The sequence below is a fragment of the Bufo gargarizans genome, chromosome 2, assembly GCF_014858855.1.
Source record: "Bufo gargarizans isolate SCDJY-AF-19 chromosome 2, ASM1485885v1, whole genome shotgun sequence".
Lineage (NCBI taxonomy): Eukaryota > Metazoa > Chordata > Amphibia > Anura > Bufonidae > Bufo > Bufo gargarizans.
Genome location: NC_058081.1, coordinates 89,947,432 through 89,973,231, shown reverse-complemented (window position 1 = coordinate 89,973,231; position 25,800 = coordinate 89,947,432). Strand labels below are relative to the sequence as shown.

The following is a 25,800-nucleotide window of genomic DNA, read 5'->3' as shown; positions in this document are numbered from 1 at the left end:
ATCCTCCACGTGAGCATGACCTCATATACAGGGCGCTTACCTGCAAACGGTAGAAGCAGCAGATCTTACCTGAACGCAATGTTCCTCTGTGGCTGCAGACTGACAGAACCACTGGACGGCTGGTTCAGGGTGTTCCTTTTAAAAATGATGTAGCGATTGGTGTACGTTACCAACAAGTCAAAGCCAAAGTTAAATCCAGTCCATCTCCAACAATACTGGAACAGAAAAGACAGTTAAAGGAAATGTATCAATGACATGTTCCTGAATTTCTGACAGTTAAAACTAGATAGGGGGAAAAAAAAGATATATGTTGCTATCTGTTTTATTTTCTGATTTTATAGATTTTTTAATCCAATTATTGATTAATGCACAATGCACAGTGAAGAGTCCATACTGTACATCATACCAAGCAAGGTGCTCCCAGTCTAATGGTCACCTCAGTCTGAGGGCACGGATGAAAAGATGACCGCCAGGAACAAACAAGCAGGTTAAAGGGGCATTCCCATCTCAGACATTGGCGGCATATCGCTAGGATGTGCCACAAATGTCAGATTGGGGGTGAAGGTTGGACCCACAACTAAGTGAAAGAAAGAGCATGGTGCAAGTGCAGCCACCCACCATTCATTCTAAAAGCCAGAGCTCGGCTACATCCGGCATTTCTATGGAGGTGACCGTACATGTGCCGTGCACCATCTGTTCATTTCTATGGGACTTTCATAAAAGTCAATCGAGGGCACAATGCATGGTGCGTTCTCCTTCATCTTGGGGGCCCCGTCCTGGAGATGGGAGCGGATCCTGCACCTATCTGAAATTGGTGGCATATACTAGTGGTATGCCACCAATGTATGAGATGGGTATAACTGTTTAACAATCACCTTCTCAGTAAGGGCTCTTGCATGTGGATTCATAATACGGCACTTAAAAGGCTATGAGGCCATTATGTCCTCACAGATGTTTTCATATAAAATTCAGACAGTCCTGCGTCAGCACATAATGTAGTCCTGAGGAATACTCCTCTAGAAGCCTCTAGGGGAGAATATGGTGCCCAAGAAGCAACATACGTCAGCGCTTAAAGCAGCTATCCGATATCTAAACTAGACCCCCAATGCCCGGGCCCCTTGTATGGTTTATACTTACCCCGCTCCCCGGCACCCGCATCGCTCCGGTTCCCTGCACGGCTGCAACTGCATGTCCCCATCTCTCTGATCAAAACATCTGGTGACGTGGGGTGGGGAGGAGAGCAGCCAATAGCAGACCGTGACGGGGAAGAGCCCCCTTGAGGCTGGTCACCGTCACAACCTGCTATTGGCTGCTCCCCCTGTGATCCGAGTGATGGGAGGGATGCAGCTGTGGCCGTGCAGGGATATGAAACGACGTGGGTGTCGGGGAGCAGGTAAGTATAGTCCATAGAAGGGGCATGGGATACCAGATAACCCTTTTAAGTCATCAAGTGACTGAAATACTGCAGATTTATGTGAAGCAAATCCAAGTGTTGTAAAACACCAGCAAAGTGAATGAGTTCTTAGCATCTCATCCACATGCTGCAAAAAAACTAACAAAATAATCGGCGGCATGTCATTTTCTAATGTGCACTTTCAATGCAGAACTTCCGCAGTAAAATTTGAAACAAAAAAATGAAGCATTTGGTGCATTATTTTCTGCTGCATGTTTCCTTCTAAAACACTGCAGGAAATCTCTATCAATTCAGTTCCATCATGTGTGTACATACACTTCAAGTGTGGCCAAGCCAGGGCCATCCACAGCGACCACCGGCCACATGGTTTTACCACAAAACTGTGCGTTCATTGGGTGCCGTGGGCAGGTTTAGCATGGCCATGGGCAGACAGACGTGTTGTCTGCCCATATGTTTTCATGGGTCTCTAATACGACCACAGGAAACGTCAATGAAGAGAATAGTCCGCAGGTTTCATGATTATGGGTGAATAACTACATTGTGCCCCAGAGGTACTTGATGCATAGGGTATAACGGGGATCAGCAACCTCCGGCACTGCAGCTGTTGTGAAACTACAACTCCCAGTATGCATACTTGCTCTGCTCTTCTCAGAACTCTTAGGCCTCACGCACACATAGTTGTGTGCACCCATGGCCGTTGTTCCGTTTTCCGTGATTTTCTGCGGACCCATTGACTTTCAAAGGGTCTGTTGAAAACTCGGAAGACGCACCGTTTGTTACCCGCCTCCGTGATCAGTGTATCCTGTCCGTCAAAAAAATATGACCTGTCCTATTTTTTGGACGGACAACGGTTCACAGACCCATTCAAGTCAATGGGTCCGTGAAAAAACACGGATGCACACAAGATTGGCATCCGTGTCCGTGATCCGTAGGCTACCTTCATACAGACAGATCCGAAGACCTGTCTGCATAAAAGCTTTTTCAGAGCCGAGAACTGCAGTAGCGTCCTGGTTGCCATGGTTACCGACCGGTGCCCCAGCGATTAAACTGGGACTCCGATCTGAACTCTCCGCTGCCACCAATGATCGAGGGGGGGGGGGGGGGGGCACACTGGCCACCAATGAAATTAATACAACAGAGCAATAGAGGGCAGGAGGGGGGCCGCACACTGGCCACCAATGATAATACAATAGAGGGGGGGGGCGCACACTGGCCACCAATTATAATACAATAGAGGGAGGGAGGGGGGCCAGGCCGCACTGGCCACCAATGAAATTAAAACTGGGGAGGGAAGGGGGTCTGCCCCCTGCTGCCTGCCAGCCCCTGATCTCTTACAGGGGGCTATGATACGCACAATTAACCACCCTCAGGTGCGGCACCTGAGGGGTTAATTGCGCTGATCACAGCCCCCTGTAAGAGATCGGGTGCTGCCAGGCAGCAGGGGACAGTCATGTACACAGCTCTTAGTATATTCTAACTTGGAGCGTCCCCATCACCATGGGAACGCCTCTGTGTTAGAATACACTGTCGGATCTGAGTTTCACGATCTAACTCATATCCGACAGTATATTCTAACATAGAGGCGTTCCCATGGTGATGGGGACGCTTCAAGTTAAAATATAGCATCGGATTGGAGAAAACTCCGATCCGATGGTATAATAGGGACTCCTGACTTTACATTGAAAGTCAATGGGGGACGTATCTGTTTGAAATTGCACCATATTGTGTCAACGTCAAACGGATCCGTCCCCATTGACTTGCATTGTAATTCAGGACGGATCCGTTTGGCTCCGCACGGGCCAGGCGGACACCAAAACGACTTTTATTTCCATGTCCGTGGATCCTCCAAAAATCAAGGAAGACCCATGGACGAAAAAACGGTCACGGATCACGGACCAACGGAACCCGTTTTTGTGGACCTTAAAAAAAAAAAACGGTCGTGTGCATGAGGCCTTACAGAAATAAATGGATCATGCTGGGAAGGGAATTGTAGTTTCACAACAGCTGGAGTGCTGAAGGTTGCAGATCCCTGTAAAATATCATGGCTATGGAGCAGAACGAGAGGGGGGATTGTAGCAGTAAATAATTTATATTCATACAGACAGGCGATATATAGTAATTTAAGGCTTTCAAAACTCCCACATACTGAGCTATGCACAGAAATATAGCATTGATTTCTCCATCTCCACCTATTGGCACATGCTCATTGGTCCTGCGTGAAGCTGTTCCGTACATTAAAGTGTAGAAACACAGACTGAATATACAACACGCAGCCGGCTTCATCTGAGGCCAGATCGAAGGGAGCAGACATTCAGGACAAGCACGTACAGACTCAGTGACCCACTTCTGATAATGTGTGTCGTCCATTTATCTTCCATGTAAAATCAATGCTCTAATAAGTGATCCAGGAACAACAACTATAAAAACACCAGACGGCTCGTCCTACCCAGTCTGTACATTTTCTACGAGCTGCAAGAACACGTACATTAAGGTTATCGAGTTAAGAAAACGTAGAAACTGCATCACACCATAGGGGAGGTTTCAATTCATTTTTAATAGTTTGACTTCTTGAGGATCTCATGCACATTAGATGTTGGCTGAACGCACCAAAGAAATGTGCATGATTGTGTCCTGACTCTCCCCAACCCTCAGATGTTTGGGGAAAGAGGGGTAGAGGATTGGGCATCTTAAGTTGTAACATGCCTAGGAGTGTAAATTCTTGTGAACACCAAAGGGTAACAACATCTGGGACATTGATGGCATAATCGCTAGGATATATTATAAAGCTCACATAGATGCCCCTCACTCCAGAACGGGACCCCTGAAGTGAAGACGAGCGCACTCGGCACGCACAGCCACCTTCTGTTCATAGCAAAGCTCTAGCTTAGCTTCTTCTGACAGTCCCAGAGCAGTGAACGGAGGGTGCTCTTCTTCACCTCATAGGCCCTGTTCTGGAGAAAGGAGCAGGTCCCCGCGATATGCCATCAAAGTCCTTTCACCCTGTGGCTTTACTGTTCTTTAATGGGTTTCTACAATTGTTTAACAAGGAATTATTATGTACCGTATTTTTCGGAGGATTTAAAGGAGGAAAATATGAAAGAAAAAAAAAAATATTCATCAGACCTCAGATTGGATATAAAAATAAATAAACGTACCTCTACTGCTCCGGAGGGCGCAGCCACTCTGCAGATCCACTCGCCCTCCCTGGTCTTCTTCCGGCCAACGCTGCACTGTGAGCCGACATTGCACTGCGACAGGTCATAGTGCGCGCCTACATGCCCTATGTTCTAATGCTGTACGCAGTCAGGACAGAGTGCAGAGCAGGATCTGGCAGAAGACGAGGGAGGGCGAGTACAGTTGCGCAGTGCTTCCCTCACAGCTCCCCACATGCTGATGACGACCTCCATAACGGAAGCAGTCATTAGCATTCGGACTATAAGACGCACTGTCACATTTCCTTCACTTTTGGGGGGGGGGGGGGGAGTGCATCTTATAGTCCGAAAAATACAGTAATTGGTGACCATTAGCGAAAGGTGTTGTGTTTAGTTGTCCCGCTTTCTAGCGTACAAAGGACCTGACCTTGATATCCTAGTAATAAGCCAATGTCCAAGATGGGACAACCCTTCTAATTGATTTTAACAGAAAAGGAGAGCAATTTTATTTAACTGCAGGTCGTTTGGAGAGGACAGAAAAAGGAGGCCATTTAACGCTCTTACATCACCATCTTTTGCAAGTCTCCTGCCGCATCTCATGCTATTGTTCTCCAGTTCTTCTTTATTGATTTCTTGAGGGCTACAACAGATAAATAGGAACATTGGCTTTTGTTACTCACATGTACTGTTAAGTACATAAAAAGCTCTGCACAAAGGTTGATGGACTTGGGTTTATACCTAAAAACCCTCAAACCACAGATTCAAAGCTGTGCTCACATGAAACCAATAGCATATTTTAGTTTGCCAGAAATCAGCGGTTTTGATTTCTGATTTAGCCCACAGTTTACTGGATTAATACGTTTTGTAACGATTGACTCAGTGGAAAGGGAAACCAGTAACTTCATACTTTTAGACAGGCAGTGATAGATTTACACAGTGCATCAGGGCAGCATTGTGTATATTTTATAAAACCAATATTCCCCATCACTGCCGCACAGACATTGTTCGCCAGACTGCAGAACGCCAGATCAGCCCGTGAATGAACTGGTAAAATCACCTGTATTGTAGAATACCTAGCTGGATTTGCTGGTCAGGAGCCTGGAAAAGCAGAGTAGGAATCCCAGTGCAAAATCCTCTATACTGTAGCATACCTGGATAGATTTGTCATTCAGGGTCTATTATATGGGCCTGTAATAGGAACTTCTAAATAGTAGTTCCACCGAAATAAATCCCCCTCCTCACTCCTAAATAGTGCTATAGCTAGGCAGATTGAGTTTCAGGGTCCTGGGAAAGTTGAGTTGCTGTCATGTGGTGGAGTTGTAATAGAGAATGCAGAACATTAAATCTACCAAGACAAGCGTCCCTTTCTCTCCCCCCCCCCCCCTCCCCCAAAAAAAAAACACTTAGTGCTTCAGGGTCCTGGGAAAGCTGGGTTACTTGCATAATGTAAGGGAAACATTATCTGGACAGTGTATAGAGGTCTACAAGACTCAGGCACCTGGGAAAACTGGGTAGCACTTTCTGTAGTATCAGCGCCCAGCTATTTAGTATACTTGTACACACACAGGGGAAGGTTTTGTAAAAAAAAAAAAAAAAAAAATTCTAAGTTTTGCAATTTCCAATAATTTTACAGTCCTCTGATTCCATTCAAGTGTATTAAAGTTAACCATCCCCCTCCCAAACTTCCTGTGTGACTATGAGGTCACGTTAGTGCACATAGACTGATAAAAGCAGTCTTCCGCCGGAGATGGAGAGGCTGGGGGGAAGCAAGCACTTGTCTGACTACAGGAAATCTCCTAAAACTGCTTTCTGTAGAAATCCGCAAGCAGAAAGAGGTAAATATGGATTTTCCTTAGCAGGTTATGGTTTTTTTCTTGTATTTCAGGCTTTAATAAAAAGCCCTGACCATGATCTCTGCTTTCTCTCCTGCTTTTTATTTTTTCTGCAGTCACCACATGTTGATTATCCATGTGATTCTGCTTGCAGTGATGATGCCTTGTACAGCAGGTGACTAACTGAGGAGCAGCAATCGCAGCCCAGCGGGACCACCACAGTGTCAGCGCTGAAGCACTGGGCGATTTAACCAGTGAACAATATTAGTTTTTTATGTAATATTTCATACGGTTAGTTCAATTTGAATGCAATCCCTTTAAAAGGGCTGCCTGAGTTTTCATATAACCCCTTCTCGACCACCCGCGTAAATATACGCTGGGGGTCGGTTATTTAAAGATGGCGCCCAGTTGCAAGCAAAACGGGTGTCATAGCTGCCAGGTGCCTGCTGTTTTAAACAGCAGACACCAGGGGCTAATGTATGTAATCAACGATAATGTTGATCCCACATGTTTAACCCCATCAGATGCCATGGTCAAATGTGACCTTGGCATCTGGGAGCTCAGAAATGGCTCCCCCTAGTGGGAAGCCGGATGGTTGGTTGGTGTGTGTGTGTGTGTGTGTGTGGCAGCCTCAGTCCTCCTAAACCAGGCATGCTCAACCTGCGGCCCTCCAGCTGTTGTAAAACTACAACTCCCACAATGCCCTCCTGTAGGTTGATAGCTGTAGGCTGTTCGGGCATTCTGGGAGTTGTAGTTTTGCAACAGCTGGAAGGCCGCAGGTTAAGCATGCCTGTCCTAAACGATGCTGGAGTCCCATACTTTACATCTTAATGTGTATCTAGAAATAGTGACCAGTGCTCTAAGTTAAATCTACTGTGGTCACGCATGTGTATTTTCTACCTTTATCATCCAGTTTACTTTAATCTATGGTGTAGGACACTCCGTATGTTTTTTGGTTTTTGTCCCCTGAGGAGCCTAACATCAACAGGGCGAAACGCGTAGGAACGTTATACATTATTCATGCTATAATCGTGCACTGTCTTTTCCAAATTTCTTACCTCTACTACACGGGGGATGGGGTGTTCTGTGTATATCTTTTTTATTTTTGGTTCACTTGTAGACTAGTTTTGGTCTCCAATTAGGAATAGCACCATCTGTCACCCGTACCAGGGCCCTCCAGGGTATTATAGGAGGTACGAGATACGGGATCGCCCCTATCGGGGCGGCTATTCCGTTTCTAGGCAGGGCCTAATTAATAGGGGAAACACTAGGGATATTGCCCCTATAGATCATTCACTTGGCATCCTGCCATTTAGGAGACAAGTGACACATAGTCTTGTTTTCTTTAATTTGTGTTTATTGTTTATTTTCGTATCAAAAGGGTCTAAAAATTTTAATTATGAATATTAAAAGTGAAGTTTTAGAATTAATGGTAATTCTGTGACACCCCCCCCCCCCCTGTCCTAAACGATCCAAGGCTGCTGCAGCTATGTTCCTATGAGCACCCTGACTAAAACCAGGCTAGGATCACGTGCCAAATGTACAGCACGAGATCCCAGAAGTGGACGCCACATGAGATCGTGGCGCTTTTTTTTAGAAAACCCCTTTAACTTTGTCTATATAATAAATACCATATGCTGAAGTGAGACAACACAGTGATGATGCGCCAGAAAGCAAAGGAGGACGTCTTTGCAGTGGTCTTCCCCAATTTCACCACTATTTCCATTCAATTATGCTGAAACATCTCACCTCTGGTTACAACTAACACTTCATCCTCCTCCATGCATTACTACTACTAGGTATACATAATCTGGAAGCACAGCATAGACAGGGTTTGTCATGTGCACGGCAAAAACAAAAGGAAACTGATCTATGGTCTAAACGAGCCCTTAAAGCAAGTTGACATTTGGAGTCATCAATGTCTAGGTCAGCCTCTAAAGGTTAGTCTATGCAAATCTGTAAGCAACATAACACCGACGTTAAGAGGTTTCCCAGAGATGCCTTCTTTCTTTCATCCTCTGGCTTTATTTTCAAGATTGCTGCACGGCTATTCCAGGAAGCTCTGAATTTCTTGTACCATCTAGCATTTCCACAGTTCATCAAGAAAAGCTATATCCCAGTAGCCTAGTAATGAGAAGATTATTCACAGGTGAGCCTAGCAGAGTGGATGGTCCCGCAGGACAGTGCCGAACCTTTGTGAGGCTGACAAGACGCAGCAGAGCAGGGAGTGAAGGCGAGGCAGCGCTGGCAGCCAGGCACAAGTATCATCATCACAACGCCGCTATTTAACAATGCCAAGGTGTTTCATTTAAAAGAGAAAAAACTTTGCCTAAAGGCTTTATTACTGAGAGATCAAAAAGGAGTTAGCGTCGTCTCCCCGAGGAGCTCAGCTGACAAATTCCAGCCTCCACAAAACCAGGTACTGTCTCGCAGAACAAAGGACGGTGGCTGCCGTTATCAAGGGTGGAATATTATCCCATCTTTGATATTTTATACCTGGGACTAAAACTCTGCAATAGGAGACATCATTCACACAACCATATAAACAGTCCAAGTCGGAGTGGTCTGTTCTGTGCCAAAAATGGGAGCCGATTTAATCCCAGTAAAGCCACAGGCTCAGGAGGGGTGAATACTGCATCTCTGTACTACAGCAAGAGACGGAGCAGGCCACCATTTTTTTTCCTGTTCCATGCAAATCAGAGGAACGTGTAGGTACAGTAAGGTCCACGTAACTCTAGGAGTGCCCCGATAAGGCTCTGGAAAGCAGACAGCAGTGATATAACAGGCTTAACCGCCGTCATTATGCATCACCTATCCACAGGTTAGGTCATAAATCCATGATCACCGAGTGCTGGGACCTCCACAGTTTATGGAGAATGGCGCCCCCGAGTCCCCTGTGTGAATGAAGAGGTAGAGCCCATACTTGACTGCTGCTACATTCACTTCTATGGGACCGAGTACAGAGCTCAGCCATCTCTGTCAGTCCTGAAGAAGTGAATGCTGCAGTGGTCATGTATGGAACCCACCAGGGAGACTTGGGTAGCCCTGTTTTTCTGGGGGTCGCACTGGTCAGATCCCAATGCAAGGCCTCTTTCACACGTCGTAATGGCGGAGGAGATGGGCATTAGAATAGCGGTGCTCCAAGCCTTCTGGCTGAACCCTTGGTACTTAAAAGAGCTAATTAGCATAATAACAATGACCTCTCGGGAACGCTGCTCCTGTACAAAGATAACAAGGTATTGTTTCAATCAACATGATCAACCCTACTAAACAAAATGCCTGGTTTAATAGGGTTGATTGTGCTGACTGAGGCTCTTTGAAGTCAATGGATACATAAGTGGTCCATGGACTGACGTGTTAAAGAGGCCTAAGGGTACTTTCACACAAGCTTTTTTGTTTTCCGGTATTGAGTTCCGTCACAGGGGCTCAATACCGGAAAAGAACTGATCAGTTTTATTTGAATGCTTTCTGAATGGAGAACAATCCGTTCAGGATGCATCAGTTCAGTCCCTCTTACGTTTTTTGGCCGGAGAAAATACCACAGCATGCTGCAGTTTTCTCTCCGCCCAAAAATCCTGAACACTTGCCGGAATGCTGGATCCGGCATTAAGTGTTCCGGCAAAACGGATCCATTCTTTCCGTCCGCGCATGAGCAGACCTTTAAGAATGCAAATTGACGGATCCGGAGACGGAACTGCCTGCCGGAATCCTCTGCCGCGAGTGTGACAGTACCCTTGGACAACAGAAGGCAGAATCCCAAACAAAGGTTCAGGTATAATTTTGGCCATGTCGCGCTGACTTTTATCTCATACAGCTGTGGGAATGAAGCCAAAATCAGGTTTAATTAAGGCCAATAAGGAAATTTCCAGCATCTGGAGATAACCTGGCCCCATGTCAAGTTTCTTCCTCCTAGGAGTCTATGTTTAGCAATAGTTTATGACGGTCCTGAACAGAGGAAGATAGCATGCACAAATGTGGTAAAACTCACCCGGTGTCATTATCCTGCTCAGCACGGAGCATAGTGAACCACTGCTGCTTGTACACAGAGGACAACCACTCTGAAATGAGAAACCCTAAATTTACCACTGCTGGAAATCATCAGGTTAGCAGTGCTCTTCACACTGTGAAAACACATCACATAGGCTGGCCTATTATAAGCTGCCATAAGGAAATATTCTCATATAAAAGAATAAAACAAGCATCAAGTAATACAAATGTAGACGTTTTCCTCCTGTGCAGGGCCCTTCTAATCTGTATGCGATATCCTGGTCTTCAACATGGTGACAAATGGCTGTGACTACACTGGATATAGGGGCTGTTCACCAGCTTTTGAATGGGATAAGAATCACCATTGCTTCTCTGCTCTAAGTGTCATGCCAGATCAGGCGGATATCTTTGAAATCCTATAAAAAAAAAAAATCTGACAGGGAGGAAAACCAAAGGCCGACACAGCAGGCAATTATCGGGCACAAGCCGTTAATTCCCAATAACTGCCTGCATGTTACAGAAGGTGAGAGCTGCATTTACAAGCCCCACTCAATGCCGCTGTATGTCATTTCACGGCAGATCCTCTTGTTCACACAGCCTGATTTGCTGCCCAGAAATAATGACACTGTTTGTTCATTGGGTGATTGGCTGCGCCGTTAGCCAGGGCAATTATCAGGAAGGAGCGTTCTTAGGAATCCTCCCCCTCCCAATAATTGCCCCGGCCACTTGCCCAAGTAAAGGGGTCTTTAGGATGATGCAAAATAAAGGGTTGGTGCTGTGCAGAAGTGAAGGGACTGTAATCAATGTGCAATACTGAATCCATAAGGCTCCATTCACACATCCGCAACCTGTTTTGCGGGTACACGGAGCCACAGATCCGCAAAACACGGAAAGCGGCAATGTGCTTTCTGCATTTTGCGGACCGCACATTGCCGGCACTAGTAGAATATTCCTGTTCTTGTCCGCAATTGCGGACAAGAATAGGACATGTTCTATTTTTTTGCGGAAACTGAAGCACGGATGCGGAAGTGCGGATCCGCAAATGAGGATGCGGACAGCACATTCTGGCCCCATTGAAAATGAATGGGTCTGCACCCGTTCCGCAAAATTGCGGAACGGATGCGGATCCATTTTGCGGACGTGTGAATGGACCCTAACTGTACTTGATACAAGTTGTAATACCCAAATCAAATGCGGATAAGGCGGGATTGTTTAGGGGTTCCTTTAATACAACAGTAACTAGATATCTGGAGAAATATGGAGTTTGGCTGCATAGAAACAGATTATATAGCACAACACACAACTGTCACCGAATCAGCACCGACGGCAATAAGAAAAAATGATGGCACAGCTGTGCAGAACAAATCACAAGCAATACTTAAAGGGGTTGTCAGTCTTGATCTCCTGTGCGCCCGAGTGAGATGCGCCAAATTTATTAGGAGGCACATGCCCCATAAAGGGGTTTTCTGGGATTTTAATATTGATGGCCTATCCTCAGGATAGGTCATCAATATCAGATTGGAAGGGGTCTGACACGCGCCATTTTCGCCGATCAGCTAGTTGAAGAGAGGGCCACTGTCCATTCAAGCGCAGCCTTCCCTTCAATGTCTACCTACTTGCCGTCGACATCGCCGCGGTGAGCAGATGTAATTACAAGCCGTTCCATTCACTTCTATGGGACGGCTCCTTCCTATTCAAGTGGTTTTGTAAAAACAGATGACTTTATCGTTCCCCCCCACCCCAGTGAACCTGTCTTGCAGCATGGTGCCTTTCATTCTTCTATTATTACCTGAGGGTATCAGAGCATCACGCTCAATGATCCTTGCTGATGCCAAGTCACTGATGATGTATTGCATACGCAGGTGCTTGAAAACTGGCACAAATGGGCAGCCCTGTTCAGTTTCTAGAAAGGTGATGCCAGTATCTTCTAGCTCTAAAGAAAAAAAAACAACAGGAGACGTGAGATAAACCACTGCCAAGTTTATGGAAAAATTCCTTCAGCAGTGATATCCAGCTGGTGCATGAGATACCAGCAGGTGCATAGTACCCTTACCCCGAGCGTCCATTTTAATTAAGTGTTTAAGCAGGATATGCGCCAGTTATGACCGCCTGTGATATTCTTATGGAGGTTGATTTCAGGATAAATCGGTAATATTACTGTGACCAGCCTATGGAGGATTTACCAACCTTTCTTGCGTTTGGAGAACCAGGAATCTGCTTCCGTGAGAAGCTGTTTTAAGGACCCGTTCCAAGAAGGCACTATTTGCAGGAACATCCACTGTTGGAAAAATAAGGCAAATTAGACAAGAAGACAAATCGACCCCCCTGTGATTTCATTACAGAATGACAGAACATTGACACTGATGTCCATAACGTCCTCTTGCCCATCCAATTGGCAAATGTTAGTTGTTGGTGTTGAAACCACTGGCATTCTCATCACATGCCACCGATATGGAGCCTGTGGTCACAGGGGGCTTGGCCCTGGACTTTTCCCTAAAAGATGTAGCATTTTACTAAAATCACCACTGAAGAACGCTCAGGGCACAGAGATTTTACAATTCCTGAGTGCAATGGTAACTGTATAAAATGACGTGCACTTGGCTCCCCCTAGTGGTGGCTGCAGGCAGACAGTTTTATCACAACTTTGTCAAGGGAAACAATGCTTTTAGAGGTGCATCTTAGGCCTCTTTCACACTTGCGTTGTCCGGATCCGGTGTGTACTCCACTTGCCGGAATTACACGCCGGATCCGGAAAAACGCAAGTGTACTGAAAGCATTTGAAGACGGATCCGTCTTCAAAATGCTTTCAGTGTTACTATGGCACCCAGGACGCTATTAAAGTCCTGGTTGCCATAGTAGGAGCGGGGAGCGGTATACTTACAGTCCGCGCGACTCCCGGGGCGCTCCAGAGTGACGTCAGAGCGCCCCAGGCGCATGGATGACGTGCCATGCGATCACGTCATCCATGCGCGTGGGGCACCCTGACGTCACTCTGGAGCGCCCCGGGAGCCGCACGGACGGTAAGTATGCTGCTCCCCCGCTCCCCACTACACTTTACCATGGCTGCCAGGACTTTAGCGTCCCGGCAGCCATGGTAACCACTCTAAAAAAGCTAAACGTCAGATCGGGCAATGCGCCGAAACGACGTTTAGCTTAAGGCCGGATCCGGATCAATGCCTTTCAATAGGCATTCATTCCGGATCCGGCCTTGCGACAAGTCTTCCGTTTTTTGGCCGGAGCAAAAAGCGCAGCATGCTGCGGTATTTTCTCCGGCCAAAAAACGTTCCGTTCCGGAACTGAAGACATCCTGATGCATCCTGAACGGATTTCACTCCATTCAGAATGCATTAGGATAAAACTGATCAGGATTCTTCCGGCATAGAGCCCCGACGGCGGAACTCTATGCCGGAAGACAATAACGCACGTGTGAAAGAGCCCTTATACATGTACTTATTGAACGTTTCTGGTGTTAATACATTGACAGTTAGGCCCCTTTCACACAGGCGAGTATTCCGTGCGGGTGCGATCCGTGCGGCGAACGTATGGCACCCGCACTAAATCCTGACCCATTCATTTCTATGGGGCTGTGCACATGAGCATTGTCTTTAACGCATCACTTGTGCGTTCAGTTGAAATCGCAGCATGCTCTATATTGTCCGATTTCGACGTGACGCAGGCCCCATAGAAATGAATGGGGTGTGTGAAAATCGGATGGCATCCGCAAGCAAGTACGGATGCCATGCGATTTGCACGCACGGTTGCTAGGAGACGATCGGGATGGAGACCCGATCATTATTATTTTCCCTTATAACATGGTTATAAGGGAAAATAATAGCATTCTGAATACAGAATGTATAGTAAAACAGCGCTAGAGGGGTTAAAAAAAAATAAAAAATAATTTAACTCAACTTAGTCCACTTGATCGCGAAGCTGGCATCTCCTTGTGTCTCCTCTGCGCTGAGCGGCTGAACAGGACCTGTGGTAAGCTGCTCCATTAAATATCACTTAAGGACCTTCGATGACGTCACTCCGGTCATCACATGGTCTTTTACCATGGTGAATCACCATGGTAAAAGATCATGTAACATACCATGTGATGACCGGTGTGACGTCATCGAAGGTCCTTAACCTGTATTTAATGGAGCAGCTCACCACAGGTCCTGTTCAGCCGCTCAGCGCAGAGGAGACACAAGGAGATGCCAGCTTCGCGATCAAGTGGACTAAGTTGAGTTAAATTATTATTTTTTAACCCCTCTAGCGCTGGTTTACTATGCATTCTGTATTCAGAATGTATTATTTTCCCTTATAACATGGTTATAAGGGAAAATAATAGCAATCTTCAGAACATCAATCCCAAGCCCGAACTTCTATGAAGAAGTTCGGGTACCAAACATGCGCGATTTTTCTCACGCGAGTGCAACGCATGACAAAGTTTTGCACTCGCGGGGGAAAATCGCGCATTTTCCCGCAACGCATCCGGCTCTTATCCGGTCAAAAAACTGACGCCCGTGTGAAAGAGGCCTTATGGTGTTGAAGCTCAGTGCCATATTTATGAAGATGTACCTAGTGCAACCAGTATTTGACCCAAAAAAGAAAAAAAATCCTCAACTTTTCTACTTAGAAAAAGTATTGGAAAAAGTATAACCTGGCATTTGTAACCCAAGCCAGATTCATCAACTGAGTGTTAAAAATGTGATACCTGCAGATTGTCTCTATCCATAAAGTGCCCTTCTCATCTCATTCCCATTTTCAGTGTATAGTCCTTCATATGCTAACTGCATGCTAGACCAGAGCTTGTTCTGGTACCAAACTGGGAGATTAAGACAGGCCTCATGCCTTCTCACTGACATTAGCAGCACAGCATGCTGCTAGTATTGACTTCCACCGGAGTGGCAGAAATGAAAAATACATTATATGAAGCATATGCTTCTTTGAACGTTATTTGTACCCAGGGAGTTTTGCCCCTTTCTTCTTCAGGTCTAAATACCAAATCTGATCAATAATTATAATGACGGTGAGTACATGGACGTGGTTAACAAGGACGTGCATCTCTCTTCTGCAAGATTAGGTCAGAAAATGTATCTAATGCTCAGGTAATCAATATTGCTCCCAAGTAATGTCAGGCCATTTCCATTTTAATCCCACGAGTTTAGAATGAGCCATTCCAGTTCACAGCTTTCTGATAAGATTTCTACTAATTAGGAAACACAAAATTCACAGCAGAATACAGAAAGAGATACAGTAAACTAAACTCCCCTTTATATTAAAGGGGTTGTCCGAACCCAAAGCACTTTTAAAGTGATTAGCACAGGGCTGGTTTCACACGAGCGAGTGCAATGCGTTGAACTTGCGGCGTGTGTCTGCGAGAGCTCCCGTACTGACGTATGTAGCACTGAGAGGATCGCATAGCATTATATTGATTTATGATGCTATGTAACCCCTAAAGTTCTGGAATGTATTTAACACTGACAGCATTAGATCAGTGTTATACAATACATTCCAGAAGGGTTACATAGCATCATAAGTCAATATCATGCTATGCGATCCTATCAGTGCTACATACGTCAGTACGGGAGCTCTCGCAGACACACGCCGCAAGTTCAACGCATTGCACTCGCTCGTGTGAAACCAGGCTAAAGGAAAATAAAATAAAAAAAGCCACTAACTTATTCACAGTTGCTCCATTTCAACCTGGTCTCCATTGTTTCCGGCCCCCTGAGGCCCATAAGTGAGAAATAACATCCATGATTACATGTACCACTGCAGCCATTCACTGGCCTCAGCAGTGACATGTCCCCAAGCAGCATATTAATACTGAGGCCAGTGAATAGCTGCAGCGGTGCACTTTACCATAGATGGAACATCATACTTCTGATGGGTACAAGACCCTTGGTGTTGGAAAAGGGCACCGGAGAATATGTGAGCAGCTTTTTTTTTCCTTTATGCCAATCACTTTAAGGGCCACAATTAAAATGGCTTTGGTGACCGGTTATGCAATTAACGACTATGGGGGAGCTTTATCAAACTAGATTAAAAGTAGAACTAGCTTGGTTGCCCATAGCAACCAATCAGATTCCACCTTTCATTTTTCACAGCTCCTTTGGAAAATGGAAGGTGAAATCCAGTTGCTATGGGCAACTCCAGTTCTACGCTACATTAGTTTGATAAATCTCACCCTATGCCCACTTGCACAACCACGAAATCTAAAATGCAACTTTGCAGTAGGTCTCCATTAAAATGCCCTACTGCTCCGTTTTTACAGCGCCTATGAAGACTAAGGCCCCATTCACACGATCGTATTTTTGGTCCGCATCCGATCCACATTTTTTGCGTATTGCAGACAGACACATTCATTTCAATGGAACCTAAAAATAAAAATAAAAATAAAAAACAGCACACCAGGTGCAGCCAGCATCCATATGTCCATTCCACAGTCCTGCAAAAAAGGATAGAACATGTCCTATTCTTGTCCTAGAGGGTCCGCAAAAAAAAAATGATAACGTGGTCGTGTGAATGCAACAACAATGTTTAGGACTTAAAAAATAAATAAAATGGCAAAGGGCAGTTTTATTCCACCATTGCCACTTTTCAAAAAGAGGGTGTGACAGGGGTGAAAAGATGCATAGCCGTCATAAATGTAGCGCATCCCCAGGCAGCGCAAGAAAGGGATAGTCTTGATAAATCCCCTCCTTAGGGCCCATTCAGACAGCCGTATTCTTTTCAATGGGGCTGCAAAAGATGCAGACAGAACACAGTGTGCTGTCTGTATCCGTGGTTCCGTTCCGCGGCTCCGTGGGCAAGAATAGGCACTTTCTATTATGGTTGCAACTAGAGATGAGTGAATAGAAATTGACTAAGTGGAATTCGATCCGAATTTCAGCAAAGATTCTATTCGCACGAATCTGAATTTTCTCACACTTCGTGGTAACAAATCGTATTTTTCACGAAATTGACTGCTGCACGTGTTAGGACATGGAGCAAGGAACTCTGGGAACGAGGGATTACCCACAATGCCATGCATGTAGGCAATCAGCAGCCAACCCTATGATGTCACAGCCCTATAAATGGCCTCAGCCATCTTGGATTCAGCCATTTTTCAGTGCACCTAGTGCAGGGAGAGACATCAGCAGGCGCTAGGGAAAGTGCTAGGGAAGACTTTAAAACTTTTATTTTGCGGTATAGAATTTCAGGGAAAGAATAGGGAGGAATCAATCCACAGTATTGAAGCAGAACAGGGTTCAGTAGGGGAGGTTACAGCCTGGGTAATAGGAACAATCTTATTACACCTTGCTGCACTGACTGGGGATCCAAATTGCCATTATACAGCTCTGTAATTCCAGCAAACCGTTCTTGTTATTGGGGTGCAAGTTCTGTTTGATTCAGGCATTAACAGGGTTTATTCTCGTACAAGGAAATATATATATGTCTTATTTGCCCAGTGCAGTTATATGTTCTAAAGCATTTTTTGGCTTGTATTAGTGGGGGAAAAAAGGGCTTATTAGCCGTTGAGTGGTGAAGTGAGAAAATCACAGCCCTTTTTAGCGTATATTAGTGGCAAAAAAATTGATATCTTTGCCATTTAGCGGTGCAGTTATATGTTCCAAAACCCTTTTTGTGGTGTATTAGTGGGGAACAAAAAGAAGGAAAAAAAGGGCTCATTAGCCGTTGTGTGGTGAAGTGAGAAAATTACAGACATTTTTGGGTTGAGGAACTGCATTGTGTCATGTCCTTCATCAAGAAATCGAATCCTGGCTTTCTCCGCGACAACTCAAAATCGGAAACCATGGTGACCGACAACGGGAAGAACTGGGGAGGGCTGAGCCATGCGCACTGCATGGCACCTGTGTTCAATCTGGTTGTCAAGCGGTTCCTGAAGTCTTCCACCCATCTGCAAGACATCCTAAAAATAGCCAGGAAACTTTACATGCACTTCAGCCATTCATACACCGGAAAGCACACTCTCCTTGAGCTGCAGCAGAACGGCATCCCCCAACATAGGCTGACATGCGACGTTTTCACCCGTTGGAATTTCATCCTCCATATGTTGGACCGACTGTACGAACGGAGAAAGGCCATAAACGATTTCTTGATGATCCAAGCGGACAGTAGCAGCTCGTGCGTGACAACCGCCGTTTGTTCAGGCCCTTTGAGGCCACGTTATTTTTTCAGTCACCAGGACTACGGGATGAACAACATCATTCCACTGCTTCATGTCCTGAAACAGATGCTGGTAAATCTGGCTGGTCAGGGGACTGGAGACGTAGCGCCTAGATCTCACGGCCACATGAGCCCAGTGGGTGCTGAACTGGAGGAGGAGCACAAGCAATGTGTAGCAAAATGGGTGGTTTGTCTACACAGGTGACAGAAGAGGAGCAGCCAGAGGAGCTACAGGGCGATGAGGAAGAGGAGGCAGAGATCCCAGACACACCGTGGAAGTATGCAGTGGAGATGGAGGCAGGGAGTCCCTTCGAGACACTTGCACAAATGGCCCGATGCACGCTCACTTGCTTGCGTAGTGACAGCCGAATTGTCAGCATTAAACAGAGGGATGACTTTTGACTCTCCACCTTGTTGGACCCTATCTACCGGTTTCTTCTAGCTACCTGCCTCAGCTACTATTCTGATGCTGCCACCCGCCTGATGCCAAGTGCTCCTTCTTCAGCTGGTACCGGTATTGCCACCCACCTCCCCACTCTGTCAACTGGTCACTCTGTGGTCCCCTGATGCTGCTGCCACCTTGCCACTCTGTGGCCTCCTGATGCTGCTGCCGCCACCTCCACACTGTCATTGTGCCACCCCGCGGCCTCCTTCTGATGCTGCTGCTGCCACATCAACACTGTCATTGTGCCACTCTGTGGCCTCCTGATGCTGATGCCACCTCCAGACTGTCATTGGGCCACTCTGTGGTCTCCTCATGCTGCTTCCACTTCACCAGTATGTCCTAGGTCCACTCTGTGGACTTCTCATGCTGTACCCACCCTCCCCACTTCATGACTGGGCCACTCTTTTGCCTTTCGGCCTGGCTGATATCACTTATTTGACCATTCTTATAATCTGTCAGAAAGAAGGAAAAATAGACGAATCCTGTCTATTTAACAGCTGTAAGGCCTGCGTGACATGGTCCCTATTTAGCATCAGAATTGGCTTATGATTTGCTAGCCAAAAGCAGGAGTGGGTACAAAACACAGAAGACATGACACGTGAACGGAATATTTGCATCTCCGTTATGGATCCACTCCTGTATTTTTTTTGTCTTTAGCAATACTGATGGATTACTGACCAAATGCTGACCTAGTGAAGGCGGATGCTCAACAGACAGGATCCGTTTTTTTGGGGGGGTTATTGTTCTGACTGATCAGAAGAAGGGCAAAATAATCAGTGACGTCAACACAAACTTACTGCTGACACCCTCTCCACTCTGTTGGGGGGCTCTACTTGTATAAGTGTTTAATAGAACGGGTTCTGTAGACATCTATGTGGAATCAGCTGACGACGGTGTAAAAGGCGTGCGCTTCTGCTTGACGCTAACATTGACCTGTAAGGCTGAGTTCACACTTGAGATATTTGGTCAGTTTTGGCCCTGTGACTGCCCAACTAAGTGAAGTGTGCAGTGATTCTAAGAGTGACGCCTGTCATCTGCATGTCATACTGAGGGTCCATTCACACATCCGTGCGGTTTGCGGATCCACAAAACACAGACCGCGGCAATTTGCGTTCCGCATTTTGAGGACCGCACATTGCCGGCAATAATAGAATATGCCTATTCTTGTCCGCAATTGCATGTTCAATTTTTTGGGGGAACGGAATTGGGGACCCAGAAGTGCGGGTCCGCATTTACGTATCCGGGCAGCAAATCGTGCTGCCTCATAGAAATGAATGGGTCCGTAATTCCGCTCAGCAAAATGCGGAACTAAATTGCGGACGTGTGAATGGGGCCTGACTCTCAGTATAATTTCACTACCCCAGCAGACTCCCTATGCGTGTTACTGCAAGACACAGTGTTCTACACCACTATAAAGGCTCTCTGCAGCCAGGAAATAGCAGTTTTTTAACGCTAATCGGCGCAAATAAATTCGGATCAAACCAAAATTTGAAAAATTCAGCGAACCGGACGAATCAAATTGCAGAACGCACACGACCAGTATTTGTGTTTTGCGGGTCTGCAAAACACTATGGCTATCTGAACGAGGCCTTATGGAGATGCATTGTTAACAGGCCGTAAACTAATTCTGTGTTGTGTAATCCTGCCGTCTCATTTTCTTCTACTTTCTCTGTACTTTGTACTAATGTACATTTGGTACGTTAACCATAAGTAGAGGATGCCAAATATCAGACTACAGAATTTGTTTGAAGTCTGTTACCATGTAGACATCTTTCAAAGGAGCTGTAGAAAACAAACCAAAAGTCTTTTCTCAATTAAAGGGTTTGTTTCATGAAGCATAGCCTACATTTTTCAAACCAACCCCTTGATCTGAATACTTTTGCATGTAATTAATTATTAAGTATTGCCAGTGAGCTATTCAAGAAAATGTATCTGTATGGCACCACCTACTGTTCGTTATTTTCCTTATTTTGTGTCCATCTCACTGAGCTGGTCGAACATGCTTAGTTTAAAGCTACTTTCACACTTGCGTTCGGTGCGGATCCGTCTGGTATCTGAACAGACAGATCCGCACCTATAATGCAAACGCTTGCATCCGTTCAGAACGGATCCGTCTGCATAACATCTTTTTCAGATCTTAGTTTTCACATTGTGAAAACTCAGATCCGACAGTATATTCTAACACAGAGCCGTTCTAATAGTGATGGGGACGCTTCAAGTTAGAATATACTAAGAACTGTGTACATAACTGCACCCTGGCAGCACCCAATCTCTTACAGGGGGCTGTTATCCGCACAATTAACCCCTCAGGTGCCGCAACCGCCCCCCCCCCCCCCCCCAAACATCTGTGGCAGCGGAGAGTTCCGAATTTTAGAAGCATTATACTTACCTGTGCTGTCTGTGGCCGGCCGGTCACTCCTCTTAAGTGAAAGGTCTGTGCGGCGCATTGCTTATAGCACAGACCTGTCACTTACCAGTAGGAGGAGTGGGGAATACTGGGGAGGGAGGGCCACACTGGCCACCAATGAATTTAATACTGGGGGGGGGGGGGGGGGGGGGGGGGGCGCACTGACCACCAATGAATTTAATACTGGGGAGGGAGGGGGGGGGGGCCCGCACTCGCCACCAATGAATTTAAAACTGGGGAGGGAGGGGGGTCTGGCAGCACCCGATCAGGGGGCTGAGATCCGCACAATTAACCCCTCAGGTGCGGCAGGGGTTAATTGTGCGGATCACAGCCCCCTGTAAGAGATCGGGGGGGGGCAGCAGGGAGCAGTTATGTACACAGTTCTCAGTATATTCTAACTTGAAGCATCCCCATCACTATGGGAACGCCTCTGTGTTAGAATATACTGTCAGATCTGAGTTTTCACGATCTAACTCAAATCCGAAGGTATATTCTAACATAGAGGTGTTCCCATGGTGATGGGGACACTTCACGTTAAAATATACCATCGGATTGGAGAAAACTCAGATCCTATGGTATATTAATAGGGACTCCTGACTTCACATTGAAAGTCAATGGGGGACGGATCAGTTTGCAATTGCACCATATTGTGTAAAAAAAGCAAACGGATCCGTCCCCATTGACTTGCATTTTAAGTCTGGACGGCTCCGCATGGCCAGACGGACACGAAAACGCTGCAAGCTGCGTTCAGGTGTCCGCCTGCTCAGCGGAACGGAGGCGAAACGGAGCCAGGCTGAGGCATTCTGAGCGGATCCTTATCCATTCAGAATGCATTGGGGTTGTACGGATCCGTTCAGGGCCACTTGTGAGAGCTTTCAAATGGAACTCACAAGCGGAACCCCAAACGCAAGTGTGAAAGTAGCCTAAATCTTTAGCTGCCACCAACCATATGTTCTGTTAGAAGCTGAGGCAGTTACAAGGAGAGAGCTGCAGCAGAAAGGACATGCCCCCTGAGCTGAGAGGCTGAAGATAGTCTAGCAGAGCAATGAATGTGAAGATATCTGGATCCATGTGAGGCACATGGCTGGTTCTAGCTTTGTTAGAAAGAGGTTGTCATGTACTATATGATGTCCGATTTTTATTTAACCCCTTTAAGAACTACTGCAAATTTGCTTCACTTTTGATTTACTAGATAGAGACAGTAAACATGTTTGCAAGGATGTGCATAGCCTTTACTACTGTCAACAAAACTCCAACCTATCCTCTGTTCACATCAGAATTAGGGCTTCATTTCTACAAGCTCCACAACAAATATGACAGACTCGTCACTGTGAGGATCCCATTGACTCAATAATAGGTTCATCAGGTTTCTGTAAGGATTCAGTACTTTTTTTTCCCATTTAAAAAATAAAAAGGAATAATACAGCATGCTGTACTATTCTGGCAAAGAACAAAGGAAACCTGGTGGAAAAAATTAGCACAAGTGTGAACAGGCTCTGGAATGATGTCAGTTTACAAAACATTCAAAATAGTTAATATCATTTAAAAAACACATTATAAGCAATGTCGATCTCATTAAGAGGAGCCTCTCTGCAGGTTTCCTTACCTTTTTTAAAGCTGTGTACACATCCATCTCCACCTGCATTACAAGAAGATCTGGAGAACAGATGAGCGGCTTTATCATATTGATGCTGCAAACGCAGAAGAGAACGGCAAATAAATCACACATTAAAGCCTGGACACAGCTGTTTAAATGCTGCTTAGGGAGCATTCACACGACCGTGTTCCGTATGTCTTCAGTTATCTTTCCTTTTCGTAAGTCCGTATAACACGGACGTGGTGCATTCGTGTGTCATCCGTTTTTCACGGTCCGCAAAAAACTGAAATGGGACTAAAATGGGGTTTCCTAGAATGTTTTCAGTCCAGGGGTCCGCAAAAACGGATGACATACGGATGCATTTCCGTGTGCTATCCGTTTTTTACGGACCCAATGACTTTCTATGGGGCCACAATTTGCAGCCAAGTATAGGACATGTTCTAAAATAAAAGCAACGTACACACGGAACGGACAGCACACGGATGACAATGAAAGGCATTCCGCAATTTTTGCGGACCCATAGAAATGAATGGGTCCGTGCATTGTCCGCAAAAATTGCGGAACGGACACGGAAGAAAAACACGGTCGTGTGAATGCTCCCTTATGCCGAGTTACAGCGCGGTATTCACAAATCTACAAGACAGACTGACGTAAAAGTTATGTAGAAAAACTATCCCGCTTGTATTTCCAAAATCATGGTTAATTGATAGAGCTGTCTATTGCTGCAGTCTGATGTACAGATACAGCAAAATCTTCACTTTTATTCTTATAAAAATGAGGCGCCTCAAGCACCAAGGGCCTTGCCCTTTGGGGCAACCCTTTATCGCCTCCTCTCCACATCACCACTTCTCCTCATGGCTTGATTGACAGGGCCAAGCATCCGCACTGTTTAGATGCCTAACCCTGAAATCTTGCACTGATGAGACGTCATTGGTGCATGCGCAGTTGACCTCAGGAGACAATCCCCACTGAGGTCTGCACTGAGCAAGGAAGAAAGCCAACCCTATTGTCCCCCGATAGGCGACTATCCAGTAAGGTTACTTTCACACTAGCGTTCGATCGGATCCGTTCTGAACGGATCCGATCATATTAATGCAGACGGTGGCTCCGTTCAGAACGGATCCGTCTGCATTATATTGGCAAAAAAAAGCTAAGTGTGAAAGTAGCCTGAGCGGATCCGTCCAGACTTTCACATTGAAAGTCAATGGGGGACGGATCCGTTTCAAGATTGAGCCATATTGTGGCATCTTCAAACGGATCCGTCCCCATTGAATTACATTGTAAGTCTGGACGGATCCGCACGCCTCCGCACGGCCAGGCGGACACCCGAACGCTGGAAGCAGCGTTCAGGTGTCCGCCTGCTGAGAGGAGCGGAGGCTGAACGCCGCCAGACTGATGCAGTCTGAGCGGATCCGCATCCATTCAGACTGCATCAGGGCTGGACGGAAGCGTTCGGGTCCGCTCGTGAGCCCCTTCAAACGGAGCTCACGAGCGGACAGCCGAACGCTAGTGTGAAACTAGCCTAAGTCAATGCCGGACCCTTGAAACTAAAATAATAGAAGAAATTCTGCTTTTTGGCGTTCCAAAACTCGGTCAAGGCAAAATTGAGTTTCAAACTTCGTTTTATTCCAATAAAATAGGCTTGCAATAAAAACACCACGTTTCGGGGAATTAAGATCCCCTTCCTCAGGTTAAAAAAATAAGTATACACAGGATCGACCGATATTGATTTTTTAGGGCGGATACCCATAATTTGTCAACTTTCAGGCTGATGGCCGATAATTTATACTGATATTCTGTGAATTTTCATTTTTGAAAAAAAAATAAAAAATTCCTACACAAATCTGCTGAAAATTTATATGTTTATTGTTAACGTGTATCTTTTTTTTTTTTTTTTTTTTTTTACTATTAGCCCCTTTAGGGACTAGAACCCTTGTCCTATTCACCCTGATTGATCTCCATCAGGGTGAATAGGAGCCCACACTGTCCCTGCTGCTCTGTGCACACAGCAGCATGGAGCTTACCATGGCAGCCAGGGCTTCAGTAGCATCCTGGCTGCCATGGTAACCGATCGGAACACCAGGCAACACTGCTGGGGCTCCGATCGGGGGGTGCACTGCGCCACCAATGTTTTTTAATACTGGGATGGGGGTGGGGGGGCGCACTGCGCCACCAATGAAGAGAAATCTCTCATTAATTCATATACAGGAGGCGGGAGCTGGCTGCAGAATCACATAGCCGGCTCCCGACTTCTATGAGCGGTAGCTGTGATCTGCGGCACCTGAGGGGTTAACTACCGCAGATCGCAGCTACTTGTCAGAGGTCGGGAGACGGCTATGTGATTCTGCAGCTCCCGCCTCCTGTATATGAATTAATGAGAGACTTATCTCCATTGGTGGCGCAGTGGCCATAGCTCCTCCCCTCCTCTTGTCCCCTGTCCTCCCATTGGTGGCAGCAGCAGCAGCACCGGGGAGGGTGACACTGCTTCCTTCTCCCCTGTGCTGCTGAAAGGGAACACGGAGAGCGCTGTCAGCAGCGCGATCTGTGTTCCCAATACGTTATCGGAAAAATAGATGCCGATAACTGTCAAAATACTGAATATCGCCCGATAATATCGGTAAAACCGATAATCGGTCAATCCCTAATACACAGAGTACATAGGGTCATTTTATATAATTAAAAAATGGACAATGCATGAAAATTTGAAATACACTCTTGATTAAAAGCATTTTTATACATACTGATGTCAAGGTTTTATTAAAATCAAACCAAGTAAACTTATTCTCATGTTTTTATATACTGAAATATT

General features: G+C 45.9%; 1 protein-coding gene across 1 annotated transcript in view; it reads right to left on the bottom strand.

Annotated features, from left to right (window-relative positions):
• Window positions 1–25,800, bottom strand: part of GMCL1 (germ cell-less 1, spermatogenesis associated) — a 114,224-nt gene that overhangs the window by 10,553 nt on the left and 77,871 nt on the right. The window contains exons 8-13 of the mRNA XM_044279288.1: window positions 23,001–23,085; window positions 12,573–12,663; window positions 12,175–12,318; window positions 10,387–10,456; window positions 5,131–5,206; window positions 70–215 (exon numbers count right to left, since the gene is read on the bottom strand). Of these exons, the coding sequence (XP_044135223.1) occupies window positions 70–215; window positions 5,131–5,206; window positions 10,387–10,456; window positions 12,175–12,318; window positions 12,573–12,663; window positions 23,001–23,085 (612 nt within the window). The remainder of the gene's footprint in view (window positions 1–69; window positions 216–5,130; window positions 5,207–10,386; window positions 10,457–12,174; window positions 12,319–12,572; window positions 12,664–23,000; window positions 23,086–25,800) is intronic.